General features: G+C 40.7%; 1 protein-coding gene across 2 annotated transcripts in view; it reads left to right on the plus strand.

Annotated features, from left to right (window-relative positions):
- LOC122812266 (tetratricopeptide repeat protein 39A-like) overlaps window positions 1-19,466 on the plus strand; it is an 825,358-nt gene that overhangs the window by 710,353 nt on the left and 95,539 nt on the right. For both annotated transcript variants that reach the window (XM_044084661.1, XM_044084663.1), the window contains exon 13: window positions 14,766-14,857. In XM_044084661.1, coding sequence (XP_043940596.1) covers window positions 14,766-14,857 — 92 coding nt within the window. The remainder of the gene's footprint in view (window positions 1-14,765; window positions 14,858-19,466) is intronic.

Genomic DNA, 19,466 nt, shown 5'->3' on the forward strand with positions numbered 1-19,466 from the left:
TAAATGTACATGTATCCATAACCCCTGTTTTTAACGTGGAAGCTATGAAGTGGTAAAGGTTTAAGAGGAAAAATTTGTACAAGCAGATAAAAAAACACATTATCATGAGAAGTAATGTGTATTTGGTAACAGAGTATGCAATTTTAAATAATTTAAGTTTTGCAAGATAAATGTTTTACAAAGTTTTTTAATAGAATTTTTAAGGTAAATTATCACATATTATAGTAAGGCAAAATAAGGGTTAAGTTAGTGAGAAAGAATTGTGGTTTGCATATTTGTATGTGTAAACAGGTAACCAATGGGAACGTTTTATTAATTAGCAAGTGTGCACACACACACACACACACACACACACACACACACACACACACACACACACACACACACACACACACACACACACACACACGCGCGCACACACACACACACACACACACACACTAAAAAGAAATGAATGTTAGATTACATGTATATTCTGATGAAGTCCCCACCAGAGGGACGAAAGTGCTCAATTTAATTTTAATTTAATAATAAAGTGTGGAATTTTTAAAGTCGGAGACCCTCACTTCATACACATTACATTTTGATGTTACTAGTGGTCTTTCAATGCAATTCACCAGTTTTCAGTGTTATTAATACTTATATAAGTGAGAAGAATTCCTGGCAGTTTCTTAAGACTAGTCTAGGGTGATGTACATAAAACAAGATCTCCTGCATTACTGAAGCCTGCACTGTTCATTTCACAACTTCTAGACTGTAGTACTTGGTGAATGTAAGATCAGATGACAAAAGATGAGACGTCACAACAAGTGGGAACATTCTAACCTGTGTAGCATGGACAGGCAGTTGAGAAATACACAAATAAATAATTATCAGAGGTGGTAGAAACCAAGGACACTAGAAGGCTACAGTAAGCACAAACGATTCAGGCTCTGGGTGGGCTTACCCAATTAACACATTATTAAAAAAATGGAAGGATAATAGGAATTAAAGTTTGTAACAAGAAGAAAACAAGCTGTGAAACTAAGCCACACTGTGGGGAAAATTAAGTTTTGTTTTATTTTAATGAAAAAGAGAGAGGCCTGATGTTGCAAAAAAAATGATAATTCTATGCAACATTGGAAGTTGAAAAGAAAGGTGAAAAATGTACCAGACAAATCAGAATTATTTGCTTTCATAGTAGCTATGAGTAAAAAAAAAATGAGCTGGTAGTGGGCAGCACATGGTTGGGGAAAAGATCCACTAGGAGATGACAAAACTGCTGAGTTTGTATCACAATTCTTAGGCAAATAATCGTTGCTGACGACAGCTTGAGTACACATATGCTAGAAACATGTACTCGAGAATGTACAGTTTACAAGCAAATGTTCTTTCAGCAGGGGGACATGCCCTCCTCCATCTCCCACAACAATCCCAGTACCCAGTACCTTATTATTTTCAGTCCAAGGTTGCAGGACCACAGAAAAATAATCCATAGCACATAAGGAAAAAACCTGTCTCTATCTTCCAGATTCAAAAAACAGTAACAGTTAAGTACCCACACACAGGCAGCAACACATGAGCAGGAACTGTGATCTAAGCAATCTAAAATTAAGAAACACCACATACACCTTAACAAAAATCACAAAGGCTATGAATGAGAAGGGTCCATATTGAAAAGCTGGTTTGCACTAACTCTTTTAGTCAGTATATTGAAAATATTTAAGCATATGTAACCCTTCCAGCGGTAACACTGAAAAAAAATATATTTTTGCAGGGTTGCAAACCTCTCTGTAACTCCCAGACTGCCACTACTTTTGTATAGCAACTCTAAGATTGCTCAACAGTGGGGAAAATCAGCAATTTTCCTTAACCCACTGAGTGCGAATTCACATTAAACCATACCTCTCAAACCTTTTACAGCAAAAATCCTAACATAATGTTGGAACAGTGGCCCCAAAAAAGGGTCAGAGTTTAAATATTGCTCTCATAAACTTACAAAGTTGCTAGAATAACAGTATATGTATTACCATACATTTTCTGAAAGATATGAAGTCTGAAACCCAATGTATGTCATTATTTAGGGACTTCGGTCCTTAAAACAACACATTTTATGAGAAATAGACCAAAAATTAAGAGCCAAAAATCTGGACATTTGAAAGGTATGCACTAAACATCCACTGTGCCATGAAACCTAAGCAGTGATAAGTGAATTAAGCAGAACAATTGACTTACAGCACTAAAAGTACTCAGGATGTTCACAGATGAACAAAAGCATACATCGGCTAAACAAACTGGAAGGTAACGTGAAACACACACATTTCAGCAGCATCGGATGAAAGCAGCAGTCACCAATTGCGTCTTGTATTTATCACAGCAACAACCTGACAACATACTTGAAATAAATGTATCTTTGTCCTGCTGCGAAATTGTTACATATATCAATACTTCATCAGCAAAAATGAAATCTTTATCTTCTGACATCCTGTCAACTATCCTCTCAAAGTCTCCTCACTACTGCTCCCTAGGTTACCAGGTACCAAAAAAAACAAAACTGGTGACAGTGGACAACCTTGTGTCATACTTCTGGACATTTTAAAACATATATATATATATATGAATATATAACTCTTATATATATATATATATATATATATATATATATATATATATATATATAAACCTTTATTAATTCTCCAAGGGGTCGCTTGGGTGAATGTTTCATTTTGGTGCTTGGGTATACCTCAACATTTTACTGAAGGGGGTCACTTGGGGAAATGTTTCATTTTGGTACTTGTAGTTGTGTTACTAAAGGGGTTGCTTGGGCAAATGTTTCATTTTGGTGATTGGGCTTACCTCAACATTTTACTGAAGGATTGTTTGGGTGAATATTTCATTTTGCTGCTTGTACATATGTTACTGAATGGGCCGCTTAGGCAAATGTTTCATTTTGGTGCTTCTGCATACTGTACCTGGACATTTTTCTAAAGGGATCACTTTGGGAAATGTTTAATTTTGGTGCTTGTGTATACCTGGACATAGTAATGAAGATATTGCTTGGGTAAATAATTCATTTGTGCATCAGGGAAGTGCTTGTGCATACATGGTTAGACCGCTGAAGTGACTGCTGGGCAAAATAATTTGTGTCATTTTAGTGCTTATGCATATGCAGTACAAACTAATGAGGGGTTACTGGGGAAACTTATTCACTAAATTAGTGTGTCAGGATTGAGATTTTGTGTGCATCAATACTCTAAATATGACCTATCTTTAAATTATGTGATTTATGGAAGGGGCTAGTGGGCCATTGAGTTATGTGCTTTGTCCAAGTGGGCCACAATCAGAAAAATTTGAGAAACACTGAGCTAAGCAATATAAAATTAAGAAACAGCATTTACACCTTAACAAAAACCATGAAGGCTATGGATGAGAAGGGTCCATACTGAATAGCCAATTTGCACTAACTCTTTTGGACAGTATATTAAAAATATTTCATCAAATGTAACCCTTCCAGCAGTAACACTGAAAAAAAAACTAATTTTTGCAGGGTTGCAAACCTCCTTGTAACTCCCATATCTCCACTACTTTAAGTGTACCCACTCTAAGATTGCTCAACAGTGGGGAAAATCAGCAATTTCCCTTAACCCACTGAGTGCGATTTCACACTAAACCATACCTCTCAACCTCTTGCATCAAAACGCTGGACAAAGCCTAACATAATGTTGGGACAGTGGCTCAAAAAAGGGTCAGGGTTTAAATATTGTTCTCATAAACATACAAAGTTGCTAGAATCGTACATGAACTGAAGTTCTAAAATCTCCTTTTATTAATAAAATATTTTAAAATATATCAGAATAAAATACTTTCCACTGAGCTAAGTGCTTTCATCTACTTTATGTAGACTTCATCAGAACAAAGCATTATAACCCCCACAGGTTTAAATATAAGCATCTACCAATCACCCACTGGCAAATTAAGTGATTAGTAGTTTAAAGTGCACAGTGCTTAATTTCCTTGTTGATCGCCTTTTAATAAGACTTGACAGTCAGTTGGAATATAACATATCCATCTATATTCCACTACATAACAACTTACTTTCTAAATATATTGTATTAAAATTTATAAAGTTAAAACCTTATAAAACTGTATAAAACTAAATTGATACTATTTCCATTAAGCCCATATTGGATAACAGTGGTTAGTCAGGATAATACTGGAGCACCAGCATAGTGAATGGCACTGTTAGGAAATTATGCATAAAGTTTGTGTACGGTGCTGGTATTGTACAAGTCTGTGAGCAGAGTTCGTGATATTTATTACTTGGTTGACTGTTCCGGACATTTGCAGTTTACAAAGTTGCTAGAATAACAGGATTTGTATTATCATACATTTTTTTCTGAAAGATATGAAGTCTGAAACTCCGTGTATGTCATTATTTAGGGACTTCATTCCTTAAAACAACACATTTTATGAGAAACAGACCAAAAATTAAGAGGCAAAAATATGGACATTTGAAAGGTATGCACTAAACATCGACTGTGCCATGAAACCTAAGCATTGTTAAGTGAATCAAGCAGAAAGATTGACTTACAGTGCTAAAAGTATTCAGGCTGTTCCCAGATGAACAAAAGCATACATTGGCCTTTATTAACTCTACAAATTCTTCAAAAGACGTCAGACTCTTAAAGCAACTGTGTTAAATGAAACTAAGCTTCCTTGTCAGAGACATTTTCAGCATCACAGTTAACAAATGTGTAAATTAAAATTAAAATAAAAGTAAAATACCTGCGTTTGCTATAAAACGAGGTATTCCCTTTATCTCTAAGGAAGTTAAACCATGGAGTTAATATGAGTACAATGTGATGTTTATGGGCACAGTCCCTGATATTGGGGGTGTCAGAGTGCTGCTTCCTGCAAATTTAGTAGAATGGTAATATTACATTTTGCTATTATGTTACTGAATTATTTTCAAAACTCAGGGTTTTTCTAAATAGTTTCAAATATATGGGTTTGCATTTATCTCACTGACATTTATATGAGTTATTATTATGACCAGTACACAATTTGTTCCTATTGTTCTATTTGGGGTGAATCTGCGTTGGTAGATTTGAAGATGGAATTGTAGCAGTGGAAATAAGGACAACGGCAGTAACCTCAAAAGGGGCTGGTGTTTCAAACTGGACGCAAGGAAACACTATTTCACAGAGAGAGTGGCTAACCCAAGGAGTGTTCTTTTCAAACTTAGTGGAATAGCACAAGCCAAATGACCAGTGGAACGTTGCCCAGAGTAGCACAGGAAAAGAAAAGGTCAGGAGTATTTGGGGGGGGGGTGTTACGTGAGAATCAGCTACAGCCCTTACAGCAAGCTAATTTTCCTGCAGTAGTATTTCCACATGCATCACAAGTGACAGCTACCCAGCAGAACATTTCTGTATGGTGCTGGTCTGTGTTTTGCTCTAGTTGCCTTAATTCAGGTGATTTGGTGGGCAGACTGGTTTGATCATTTTTTGCTTGCTATCAGGAAGACCTCTCATGACCTTCGTTAAAGGAACACACACACCTGGGGACCCAGGTTGACAGTAACCTTTCGTTTGACACTCATGTTGCCAAAGTAGTTAGAAAAACCTTCTACATTGCCCACCTGATCATGAAGGGATTCACATCTAGATCTAGGGAGGTCATCGTCCCCCTGTACTCATCACTCATTAGACCTATGATTGAGTACAATGCCCCATTCGGAATGTATCTGACCCGACACCTGCAGCAGCTGGAAAGGCCCCAAAAGTTCCTCACCAAAAGGATAAAGGGTCTCAAAAATATGTCTTATGCTGCCCAACTGAAAGAACTCCAGCTCTATTCAGTCGCATACCGCTTGCTCAGAGGTGACCTGTGCCTGACATATAAGGCCATGTCAAACCCAGATTTGATGAATATGCTTCACCTCAAAAAATCTAGATCCCTCAGAACCACAAGGGCGGGAGACTTAAACTTTGTCACGGTTATTAATAGAATGTGCTGGAGGGACAGATTCATCACCCAGAGACTCCCTATGCTGTGGAACAAAATCCCGGTACATGTGAGGCAGAGCACCTCGCTGGCCTTGTTCAAGAGGAATCTTGACCAATGGATGGGAGATTGCAGATATACCCCAGGGATTACTTCAGTGTCACTGCTTGACAGAGGCACAGCAAAATAATAGGCATAGTCTTCTTCAAACTAAAGGGGTGGCGAAAGCCGCATAACTATGGGCTAGGCTTATAAATGCCCTTGGGCAGATAGCCTAGTATGAACCTATGAAACTATGAACCTATGAACACAGTCGAATGGATTCCTAAATGTCTTTTGTACATAGTATGCCAATTGCCTCTGTACTACCAAGGTTGTGTCACAACTTTTCACATTTGTTGTCCTATTTTGAGAGAAATACTGGTAGCTACATGGACAGAGTCAGAGTGGCACATAAAATTACTTCAAGAATGAAAAGTGGATTTATTTTTAGATCTATTCTGTTACTGCAAACTAATGTAGAGGGTTTGCCACAGACATCCTATAGCTCAAGTCTTCAAACAAAAAGTACAGTTTTGTACCTACCATAAATGTAGATGTCCGAGAGGTATGCATCTGCAGTCCTAGCATATGGGTTGTCCTGCCTCAGGCAGCCCTTCGTTCGGCCGGATTCCAAAGTCTGGGTCTGGCCTCGGCTGATGTTGCACTTCACCCGATGTCATAGCTGCTGTTTATTGGGTATAAAGGCATCAGCCGACACCATTTTCCTCAGTGTTTCTTGCCCCAGATGCCAGGTGCCCTCTAGGAAGGCTAAATTTGGATAAATGCAAATGGTTTCAAACAGTAGAGAGCAAACAATATAAGCATGTATATACATATATACAAACAAATACACCATAATAGATTCCCCCAGCTAGCTACAAGATGGGCAAATACCCTAGGAGTACCACAGAGGGGAAGGAGGGTGGGTAATCCTGACTGCAGATGCATACCTCTCGGACATCTACATTTATGGTAGGTACAAAACTGTACTATGTCCTTCAAGGATGCATCTGCAGTCCTAACATATGGGTAGAATACCATAGCCAAACTGGGGGTGGAGGCACTAAGATGATTATGGTGTAGTTAAGATCCCTTGCAAAACAGCAGTTGCAAAACCTGCTCGGGATCTGGAGTATAAAGGTAGATTATAATGCTTGGCAAATGTATGCACGGAGCTCCAAGTAGCAGCTTCTAAAATGTCTTTGGTAGCCACTCCTCGTAGGAAAGCTGTAGTAGTGGCTGTAGCCCTTGTGGAGTGAGGTCTGATGTTTTCTGGAGTTGTCTTTCCATGAAATGAGTAACAAAATCTAATGCAATTTCCTATCCATTTTGAGATTGTCTGTTTTGAAATTGCTTTTCCTTCCATTCCTGTTGCATACGCTACCAGAAGCTGGTCAGTCTTTCTGTTGGTCTTGGTTCTGTCCAGATAATAGCGCAATTGCCTGTGCACATCCAATGTATGTAGTAGTCTTTCCCCCCTGTTCTGTGGGTTGGGGAAGAATGTTGGCAGGTGGATTGCTTGGTTCAATGATACCCTGGAGACCACTTTTGGCATAAAAGTAGGATTAGTTCTCAAGGACACTCTATCCTGATGAAAGTTAAGGAAGGGCTGTACTGCCATTAATGCCTGTAATTCAGGAAACCCTTCTTGCTGAAGTGATTGCAAGCAGGAAAGCAGTTTTCCAAGATAAGAACTGTAATTCTGCTGTTGCTGCTGGTTCGAAAGGGGGAAGTGTTAACTTTTCCAGCACAAAGTTAAGGTCCCATGTAGGCAAAGGTGGCTTCCTTGGAGGCTTTACATTTTTAATTCCTCTCAGAAACTGCCTGAGTAGAGGATGAGAGAAGACTGGAGGATCCATGTTGTATTCTGCTGAAATTGCTGATGCATGAATCTTAATGAAGGAGTAAGACAGGCCATTGTGGAAAAGTTCTGCTAAGTATTCCAGGATGTTAGCTATGTTTGCTAATGATACATTTTCTCCTTTTGCTGCACTCCAAATGAGGTATCTTCCATTTGGCTGAATAAGTCTTCCTTGTGGAGGGTCTGCGAGCCTCCAGGATAATGTCTTTAACCCTCTGAGATAAGTCTGGGTTATTTTGCTTTATGTAATATTCCAAGCAGCTAGCTGCAGTGTTTTCAAGTTTGGATGTAGGATCTTGTAGTTGTTCTGTGTTAGCAGTAAAGACAAATAACAACCCAAAAAAAACAGAAAAACCAATGTAGAACCAGACACTTTAATTTGTAGAACCACAGATAAAACAAAGCGCTTTCCTGGTGTATGGATAGGCGGGCAATCAATTAATTAAATCACTTAAAGCCATAACCAGAAAAAACACTGTTGTTTTCTAAAGGTATGAATACCATACTAATACATATGAATAAAAACTTTTTTATAAATTATGTATCTATAAAAAATACAATAAATGACAATCATTAAAAATCATATAAAAATCATTACTTAGTCAATATGTTGCACATAGTTTAACAAAAAAACAAATGCCCCTCATGGTTGTCACAGTGCAAAAACTACCCAAATCATAGATACTAATAAGAAGGGTGTCAACATTACTTAAAGGACCAAAGTGGAACTCCTTAATTGCAAATTATAACTGTGTACTTCTAATCTTAAGTACACTTTTAAGATTGACCGCATCATTTAGGCCGCCTGGACAACACACACATTGAAAGTGTCTGGTGGCTTTCTACATTGGTTTCCTGTGCTTTTTTGGGTTGTTAGCAGTAAAGGAACCAGAGGTAGAGGCCATGCGTGTGTCCGAGACATACTCCTCAGTAGCGGGTACCAATGCTGCCTCGGCCAGTCTGGAGCTATCAGGATGATCCTTGGGTGATCTTCTTTGATCTTCAGTAGCACTTTGTGCATCAAAGGAAGAGGTGGGAATGCATATGCTGTCAGGTTTTCCCAACTGAAGGATAGGGAGTCCACCTTCCAAGCAAGTGGGTGGTATGTCCTTGTGCAGAATTTCCTCAATTGGTTGTTGTGTGGGGATGCAAACAGGTCTATTTCTGGTAGTCCCCATTTCTTTGTAATGGTTTTGAAGATGTCTGGATGCAGCATCCATTCGTGGGCATCTGTGGTAGTTCTGCTTAAGGTGTCTGCTAGTGCATTTTCTTTTCCTGGCACAAATTTGGCCTGGAGTTGAATGTTGTGGTTCAGGGCCACATTCCACAGGTCCATTGCCATCCGGCATAGAGGATATGAGTGTGTGCCTCCCTGTTTGTTGATATACCACATGACTGTGGTGTTGTCCGTCCTTATCAGCAAATGACCTTGTTGAAGAAAAGGTCTGAATGTCTGAAGTGCCTGTTTCACTGCCAGCATCTCTTTTTGATTTATATGTAGGTTCAGCTGGTCTTGTGTCCATAGGCCTTGTATACAATTGTCCACCATGTGTGCCCCCCAGCCTAGGTCTGAGGCGTCCGTGGTAATAGTCTGGCTTGGGTGAGGTTTGTGGAAGGGCAGACCTCTGTTCAGCTGACAGGCCTGAGCCCACCACCGGAATTCTTGTTTCAGGCATGGAATTATTGGAATCTGGGCTTCTAGACTGTGCTTGTGTTGAGACCATAAATTCCTTAGGTACCATTGCAACTTCCTCATATGTAGCCTGGCATGTGGAATCAATATATTATGCAGGATGCCATGTATCCGAGGGCTTGCAGGACTTTCCTTGCTGTAAGCTGGTTCTGAGGTTGTTAATGCCATGAAATAGAGTGGTAGTTGCTTTTGCTTTTCTGCTGTGAGAAATGCCATTTGATTTGATGTGTCCAGTTCTGCGCCCAAGAATGTTATCCTTTGGGATGGTACCAGCCTTGACTTTTTCATGTTGACTGTGTATCCCAGGGCTTGCAGTAGTTGTATAACCTTTTCCAAATCTTTTGTTAATTTGGTCTTGTTGTCCGCTTGCATCAGGCAGTCGTCCAGGTATGGATAAATTTGAATTCCCTGAAGCCTGCAATGAGCAATTACTGATGCCAGGCATTTCGTGAATACTCTGGGTGCAGTAGATAAGCCAAAGGGCAATGCTGAGAATTGATAATGCTCTGATCCTGCAAGAAATCTGAGGTATCTTCTGCAATCTGGTCATATAGGGACGTGCAGGTATGCCTCCTTGAGATCTAGAGTTACCAGCCAAGACTCCTTGCCCAGCATGGGAAGAAGTTGCTGTAGGGTCAGCATTTTGAATTTTGGAACAATGAGATATGTGTTCAGAGCGGACAGGTCGAGAATAGGTCTCCATTGGTTTTCTTTTCTTGGAACCAGGAAAAGTCTGGAGTAAAATCCTTGCCCTTGTTCCATAGGCGGTACCTTTTCTATAGCTCTCATCCTTAGTAGGTGGTTGATTTGTGCTAGAGCGTTTGTTTTGGTTTGGTGGTAGGTTTGGCATTCCTCTCTTTTTTGGTAGAGTGTGGAAGTGAAACCTGTAGCCTTTGTCTATAGTCTGTAAAATCCATTTGTCTCCTGTAATGTAATGCCAGTTTACGGAAAATAAGGCAAGCTTTCCGCCTAAGGGTGCTTGCAGTTGTTCCCTGGTAGGCGGTATCAGAGTCAAGTCATTGTGTCTGTCCTGTGGGAGTGGTCGTAGCTGGATCTGTGGCAGTACTTCTCTGGTTGTTAGGCTGCCACTGGCGTCCCCTGTAGGCACCTCTGGATTGACCTCTGCCTCTTGGGTGCCTATTTCTGCCTCTCTGTGCTCTGGAGGTGTCTGGAAAGGACCAATTCTTCGAAGGCCAATTTCTACTAAACCTCGGAGGCTGGACCTGTAAGAAATCCTTGACTGTTTGGACAGATTTTGCTTTTTCTTCCACCTTCTTTAGCACTTGCTGTGCAGGGGAACCAAACAAACTTTGTTTCTCAATGGGAGCATCTAGAAGCTTTGACTTTACATGGTCTGGTAAGGATTGCTCTTTTAGCCAGGCATGCCTTCTAATCACTGTTCCAGTCATAGCTGATCTAAAGGAAGCCTCCAGTGCATCATAGCCGCATTTTAAGGAATGATTACAGACCTGCTGAGTGTTATGTACCAAATCCTGAAGGGACTTATGGTCTATAGGTTCAGGAGAGGACAGTTTTTTATTTAGCTGGTCTAACAAAAATTCCTGATACTGAATCATGTGGAATTGACAGTTTAAGGCCCTAGCCGAAAGAGTAGCAGAAGTATAAACTTTTTTTACCCCATCTCTCTAATGCTCTAGATCCTCTTTCAGAGGGGAGGGGGTTTTTGGCAGAGGCAGCTGCTACAGCTTTGGGGCCCTGTGAAATGGTTTCAGGATCTGCAATAGGAGCCTTATACAAGTGAAAGTGTGTGTCCGGGACCCTGTAATATCTGTCGGGCTTGGCAGGGGCTGGTGGAAGAGAGTCAGGGGGTTGAGAGGCCCTGTCTGGGTGAGGTTGGGATCCCCTGATCAAAGAAATGAGATCCTCAGCCAAGCTGAGCATTTGTGAACTGGAGGTAGGCCTGTGTGAGGGGGTTTTAGCAGGCAAGGCCTTAGAAGATTTAGCTGCTTTAGCCCTAGAAAAAGCCTTGATAGACATAGATGCAGGGAGCCTAGCAGCTCCACGTGCAGGAGTAGATATGTCTAAAGGAATAGTATCTGATAAATCCTGGGAGCCTGCTACAGCAGGGGTAAGTTCAGTAGCGGATTCAGCCATGCTGTGTGAGGCCTCGGCTATCGGAGGCAAGCTTTCGGCCGAAGGAAGAACCGAGGACTCGGTTTCAGCCAAAACTGAGACACTTGCGGTTGGCTTAACCGTGGTTTCGGCCAAAACCGCGGACCGCGAGTATCGGTCCTTTTCCTTACGCTTTTTAGCTAATTGTGAAGTCGGAGTCTCCGACGGCATTTTGTAAGCAAAAGCGGGACCAAAAAACTCCTCTGCAAACTCCGACCGGCGTCTAAGTGTCCGTCGGTTGAAGGAAGCACAGGCTAGACAAGCTGATACGTCGTGGTCTGGGCCTAAACAAGGAAGGCAGTAAGAGTGGAAATCCTTATGAGGTATTTGTTTCCCACAAGTTAAACAATTATTTACTTTTTCTGACATCGGCTGAGGCAAGAAAGAGTCCCCAATGGGGTACTTAGCTTTTTAGAAGTCTTCGGTAGTAGAAATCTCTGGATCTGACCGACCGGCACTTGCGAACAGCTTCTGCTTCGGGCACCGCGCGGGAAGAAAGACTGAGGAAAATGGCGTCGGCTGATGCCTTTATACCCAATAAACAGCAGCTATGATGTCGGGTGAAGTGCGACATCAGCCGAGGCCAGACCCAGACTTTGGAATCCGGCCGACCGAAGGGCTGCCTGAGGCAGGACAACCCATATGTTAGGACTGCAGATGCATCCTTGAAGGACATCCTATTTCCACTAAGTAGAATTTCCTCCACGAAATATAAATTATTTCGGCATAAGAAGCCCATACAAAGGATAACAATGCAATATTTTTTCCATTTTGAGTCCCACATTGGAGAGAATGCATGTTGAGGAGCTGTTGAATGCAAAACTCTCTTTAAAGCCTGTGGTGACTTGTGGTGTAACAGGAATACAGGCAAGGATGGCAGAAGCATGCACATTGACTGTAGAATTATACAGGTTTGTCTTGCATTCCTTGTTCAGGTAAAAAAAAAATCATTTTGAAACTGAAAAGGTTTGGTGTCTATAAACTGTTTAGCTAGGTTTCTGATAAGAAAATATTTATTCTTAACCAGATAAGACTATTTAACCACAGGCATTTTACCTTTCTTGAGGTGGTATAACTTAGGTGCATGCCAAGAATCATTCTCACTAGAATGCATGCATGTGTGCCTGCACACCAGAAGATGCAAGTGTTAAGGTTTGGGCTGAATAAAAGATGCTCTTCTTTTTACAGATTTACATATTGAAACATTTAGTTCAAAGTTGCATTTTATAAGTTTCCTAACATTTTGCATCTCCACACTTGCACATATCACTACACAAACCTATACCGGAACTGTTTATTCAGGAGGTTATGCACTTGTCTGTTAAATAATTTAATGGTTTTAAAAGGTAAAACTTGTAATACAAAAGTAAAGATTTTATTACAGAGAAGAATATGCTTTCTTATAAGTTATATTGCTCCTTGGTATTCAGGGGATTCTGAAGCATTCTGCCCAGTTTCATGCATTTGTTATGCACTGGTATTTATAAGCAGTTCAGACACTAAACTGTTTAATGAAAGGGAGTCGTGCTGATGATATGCAGCCTACAAATGACAGGTCAATCACATGAATGGCAGACAAGGACGATACAGTTTAGTGGGAATGGGAATTGCATGTTCCTCCAAGTGTGACCCCCATCACTGAGCTAGAGGCTTATGTCAGGATGCCACTGGTCCCTTCTCAAAGTCCTTTATTCTCAGATGGATCCTTTTTTGAGGTGTCTGAATGTGCTTCCTGTATCTTTGAAGGTTATCTGTGGATGCTCTGGTATGTCATACAACAAGCTGAAATCACGTCTTAGGTCATTGTGCATTCTAAACATTTGGCCCAAGGTGCACACACACTAAATGAGTGAATGAGGCCATGTATTCAGCAATAATCAAGCACCATATACAGAGCATTGCAACAGGGTTATGTGCCTTACACATCATAGTGCACACATACTACCTAAATGAGTGAATTGTGAATTAGTGAGTGCACATTTTCAGCAATAATCAAGCATCAATCATTGCAACAGAGCTATGTGCCCTGTACATCATAATGTGCACACACTCTCTAAATGTGTGAATAGGTGCACGTTTTCAGCAATAATCGAGCACTATATACAGTGCATTGCAATAGAGCTGTATGCTCTATACATCATAATTCCATTGTGTTTGCCACAGCAGCAGAATGCCTGCTGTGTTGCTCAGCTGCTCCATAGACATGTACAAGAGTGACTCATGAACAGTAATGCCTAATGGCTTGTGCATGTGGAGCAGCATGCATTTGCATGTGCTTATTCTGTAGGATCTGCTGAGGGCTGACTAACACTTGCTGGTTGTGGAAATGATGTACAGGTCCTGCAATAACTGTTAAATGTGGATATGGTGTGAGGTTTGTGTGCGCTGGAGGGGATCTAGAACCTTGAGTTTCTGAAAGTGTTTCTTTCTCAAATTTTTGACAGCTTGATATACTGGGAGGCTGATGTTCAGGCATGAATTGCTGAGCAGCCTGTCAACTTACTATTGTGAACGGGGCCATGAAATTGTCTTTCTATTGGATTAGAAGGCACTTGTATCCCTCTAAAATCTTAAGACTTAAAGCAGCCCTTTAATACGCAACAGGGTTCATTTAACACAAAGGTATTTCACACCATGACCAACAATTCACAGGGTTTTGTGAATTGTGCAGGCCTGTTGTATTTGCTTTATTCCATGCAGCAACCCTGTGCATTGCAGACCATATTTTTGTATATTGCCTGTTGTGTATTTATAGTCACAGTGATAGACAAATGGTGCTGAATAAGGGTGCATTACCAGTAAGGAGTCTGAGTTGCAGTGCCAAGTTTGTGTTGTAATATAGAGTATTTAATAAAGACATCTATGTTTCCCTGCTTATGCATCTATTTTCACAAACTAGCAAGGTCTGCTGCCATGTATACCACTTGCTTAGTACCATGACAGGCATGTTCCCACTCTATCTTACCATAGATTGAACTGTTAATATTAGAATACTGTTGTTAATCAAAAATCTGATAGAGAGGATAACTGCTCTCTATTATCTTTCTGTAGGCTATGTATGTGTACATGAAAGCAGCCTATCTGAGCATGTTACCCTTAAATGAAGCTCGACCGTTTGGAGAAGACGAGGTGGAACTTTTCAGGTTGGTTTCTATAATTTCCTCACTCTTCAGCAGTAAGACATTTTGCAATGTTTAACGTAAGGTCTTTTATTTAAAACTGTTACATGTACACATTTCTTTAGAATCGAAACAGTGACATCCACAAAATATGCAGCAGTGGTATGTGAATACACTCCGAATGCAAAGTAGTAAACAAGGATAAATGTTTTATTTTTTTAATCTGTAATGCAATGTGAACATGAAGATAAAAAAAAAAAAAGTCAGCATTTTGTTACTTCATAGTCTGTCATTAGGTAAAGCATATATTGCCAGAGTCTCAAGGTGCAGTTTAGCAAAACCAGGAGTAAACTTGCTCTATGTAGGGTAAGGGTAACGCAGAGTGATGATGGCTGTAAGAGTTTGCTTAACTCAGGTCGGCATTTCTGTACTAATGATATGATCACAAGTAGCACGGACACTTAAGTGATATCTAGCTAAAACTAAAAATCGTATAGCTGTATGGATTAGGTGAAGATCTGGATAGAAAACCAAAAAATCTGGCAGGCACACGCGGGCCACAAAACCAGTTGCAAACAAATCCAAGGCACAAGGAGAAGTTGTAGTCACTTTTTATTTGCAGAAAAATGCAATAAAATAAGCGCTTTTGTCATCAACTATTGGAAACTTCATCAGACAAAGTACCAAACACTAAAATCTGTTATTTTAAAAGCAGAAGTCAGAATACGCCCACCATCTTAACCAATCAAATCAAAAGTGGGAAATGACATCCCAACAGGATAATTATTGCACTTATAGGAAACTGCATTTCATAAACAGATCTAAAAGTGTATAAATATAAATTACATGAAAATATTAAATATTTATACTAGACTAAAAGTTTAATGAAACATTTTATGTCACACTATATAAAACCATATGAAACACATACAGTGGATATAAAACGTGTACACATCCCTGTTAAAATGCCAGGTTTTTGTGGTATAAAAAATGAGACCACAATAAATAATTTCAAAACTTTTCCCACCTTTAATGTGACCTATAACCTGTACAATTCAATTGAAAAACAAACAAATATGTTAGGGGAAAATATAAAAAAATAAAAAACGTACAATAAGCTGGTTGCATAAGTGTGCACACTCTTAAACTAATACTTTGATGAAGCACCTTTTGATTTAATTACAACTATATGTGCTTAACAAATGCAGTAAACTGTATTCCCATTGCCTTTAATTTTAAAAGGCAAGAAATGGAGAGACAATCATGTAAACCTGGTCACTGGCTGGCATTTAAATGAATTTGCCATATTAATTCTTTCTTTTCTAACAAAAGTGCCCAAGAGCCACCCCTGTCATCATGGTTAAGGACATCCAAAATAAAGAATTTAAATGAATGTCCCGGTTTTTCCATACAGTGTTTAGCAAGGGAGTTTGTTAAGTCTTATGTCCCTCAAGTGTTCATATATTCTGTTTTTTAAATTTTCTTTCAGTGTTTCCTATGTAAAAACATTTACAGAGGGAGCAGACTGCACAGTACACCACATTTTCAGTGAAGTAATAGACCCTTTATGGGTAATAAATTTATGGTGAACAAAATTAGAGTGCAATTGAACAGGAGGGTCTATTGCTTCACTGAAAGGGTGGTGTACTGTGCAGTCTGCTCCCTCTGTAAATGTTTTTACATAGGAAAGACTGAAAGAAAATTTAAAAACACAATATATGAACACTTGAAGGACATAAGACTTAACAAACCCACAAACACCCTTGCTAAATACTGTACTGAAAAAAAATGGGACATTAATTTAAATTCTTTATTTTAGATGTCCTTGACCATGATGAAAGGGGTGACCCTTGGGCACTTTTGTTAGAAAAGAAAGAATTAACATGGCAAATTCATTTAGGTTTGAATGACTTATCTCTCCATTTCTTGCCTGTTAAAATTAAAGGCAATGAGGAGATAGTTTACTGCATTTGTTAAGCACATATAGTTGTTTTTTAATTCATTTTATGTGTTTCATATAGATGTCCTTCAAGGATGCATCTGCAGTCCTAACATATGGGTTGTCCTGCCTCAGGCAGCCCTTCGGTCGGCCGGATTCCAAAGTCTGGGTCTGGCCTCGGCTGATGTCGCACTTCACCCGACGTCATAGCTGCTGTCAATTGGGTATAAAGGCATCCGCCGACGCCATTTTCCTCAGTCTTTCTTGCCACGTGGCGCCCGAAGCAGAAGCTGTTCGCAACTGCCGGTTGGTCAGAACCAGAGATTACTACTACCAAAGACTTCTAAAAAGCTAAGTACCCCGTTGGGGACTCTTTCTTGCCTCAGCCGATGTCAGAAAAAGTAAATAACTGTTTAACTTGTGGGAAACAAATACCTCATAAGGATTTCCACTCTTACTGCCTTCCTTGCTTAGGCCCAGACCACGACGTAGCAGCTTGTCTAGCCTGTGCTTCCTTCAACCGACGGACACTTAGACGTCGGTCGGAGTTTGCAGAGGAGTTTTTCGGCCCCGCTTTTGCTTACAACATGCCGTCGGAGACTCCGACTTCACAATTAGCTAAAAAGCGTAAGGAAAAGGACCGATACTCGCGGTCCGCGGTTTCGGCCGAAACCACGGTTAAGCCAACCGCAAGTGTCTCGGTTTCGGCTGAAACCGAGTCCTCGGTTCTTCCTTCGGCCGAAAGCATGCCTCCTACAACCGAGGCCTCATCCAGCATGGCTGAATCTGCTACTGAATTTCCACCTGCTGTTGCAGGTTCTCAGGATTTATCAGATACTATTCCCTTAGACATATCTACTCCTGCACATGGAGCTGCTAGGCCCCCTGCATCCATGTCTATCAAGGCTTTTTCTAGGGCTAAAGCAGCTAAATCTTCTAATGCTTAGCCTGGCAGAGGATCTCTTTTCTTTGATCAGGGGATCCCAACCTCACCCTGACAGGGCCTCTCATCCCCCTCCAGAGAAGAGGCCTAGAGCAGAGCCCCCTGAGCCAGTTTCTACAGATTATTCCTCTGATGATTCAGAAAACTCAAATCCTCCAGAAGGCCCTTATTCTCCATATGAGGACTCTGACGCAGAAGACTCCATTCCTTCTGCCTCTCCTCCTGAGGAATTTTCTTTTGGGGAAACCTTGCATGCTATGAGAGAACAATTTCAATGGCAGGGCCAGGATTTTTCAGATTCTAGGAAAAGGCTTAGGACCTTTTTACATTTGCCACAGCATAGGCCTTTAGCCATTCCTCCAGTACTTACAGTTGTGGATGATGCATTTAATGATGGTTGTACTGCCCCTGACTCTCTTCCCCCGGCCCCTGCTAAGCCCAACAGATACTACAGGGTCCCGGATGCACATTATCACTTGTATAAGGCTCCTATTGCAGATCCTGAAACTATTTCACAGGGCCCCAAAGCTGTAGCAGCTGCCTCTGCCAAAAACCCCCTCTGAAAGAGAATCTAGAGCATTAGAGAGATGGGGTAAAAAAGTTTATACTTCTGCTACTCTTTCGGCTAGGGCCTTAAACTGTCAATTCCACATGATTCAGTATCAGGAATTTTTGTTAGATCAGCTAAATAAAAAAACTGTCCTCTCCTGAACCTATTGACCGTAAGTCCCTTCAGGATTTGGTACATAACACTCAGCAGGTCAGTAATCATTCCTTAAAATGCGGCTATGATGCACTGGAGGTTTCCTTTAGATCAGCTATGACTAGTACAGTGATCAGAAGGCATGCATGGGTAAAAGAGCAATCCTTACCAGACCATGTAAAGTCAAAGCTCCTAGATGCTCCCATGGAAAAACACAGTTTGTTTGGCTCCCCTGCACAGCAAGTGTTAAAGAAGGTGGAAGAAAAAGCAAAATCTGTCCAAACAGTCAAGGATTTCTTACAGGTCCAGCCTCCGAGGTTTAGTAGGAATTGGCCTTCGAAGAATTGGTCCTTTCCAGACACCACCAGAGCACAGAGAGGCAGAAATAGGCGCCCAAGAGGCAGAGGTCAATCCAGAGGTGCCTACAGGGGACGTCAGTGGCAGCCTAACAACCAGAGAAGTACTGCCACAGATCCAGCCACTACCACTTCCACAGGACAGTCACAGTGACTTGGCTCTGATACCGCCTACCAGGGAACAACTAGAAGCACCCTTAGGCAGAAAGCTAGCCTTATTTTCAGTAAACTGGAATTACATTACAGGAGACAAATGGATTTTACAGACAATAGACAAAGGTTACAGGTTTCACTTCCATACTCTACCAAGGAAGAGAGGAATGCCAAACCTACCACCAAACCAAAACACAAACGCTCTAGAACAAATCGACCACTTACTAAGGATGAGAGCTATAGAAAAGGTACCGTCTATGGAACAAGGACAAGGATTTTATTCCAGACTTTTCCTGGTACCAAGAAAGGAAAACCAATGGAGACCTATTCTCGACCTGTCCGCTCTGAACACATATCTCATTGTTCCAAAATTCAAGATGCTGACCCTACAGCAACTTCTTCCCATGCTGGGCAAGGAGTCTTGGCTGGTGACTCTAGATCTCAAGGAGGCATACCTGCACGTCCCCATATGACCAGATTGCAGAAGATACCTCAGATTTCTTGCAGGATCAGAGCATTATCAATTCTCAGCATTGCCT

Source organism: Protopterus annectens, chromosome 9.part0 (genome assembly GCF_019279795.1).
Source record: "Protopterus annectens isolate FY-2018-M chromosome 9.part0, PAN1.0, whole genome shotgun sequence".
In the NCBI taxonomy this organism is placed as follows: Eukaryota; Metazoa; Chordata; order Ceratodontiformes; family Protopteridae; genus Protopterus; species Protopterus annectens.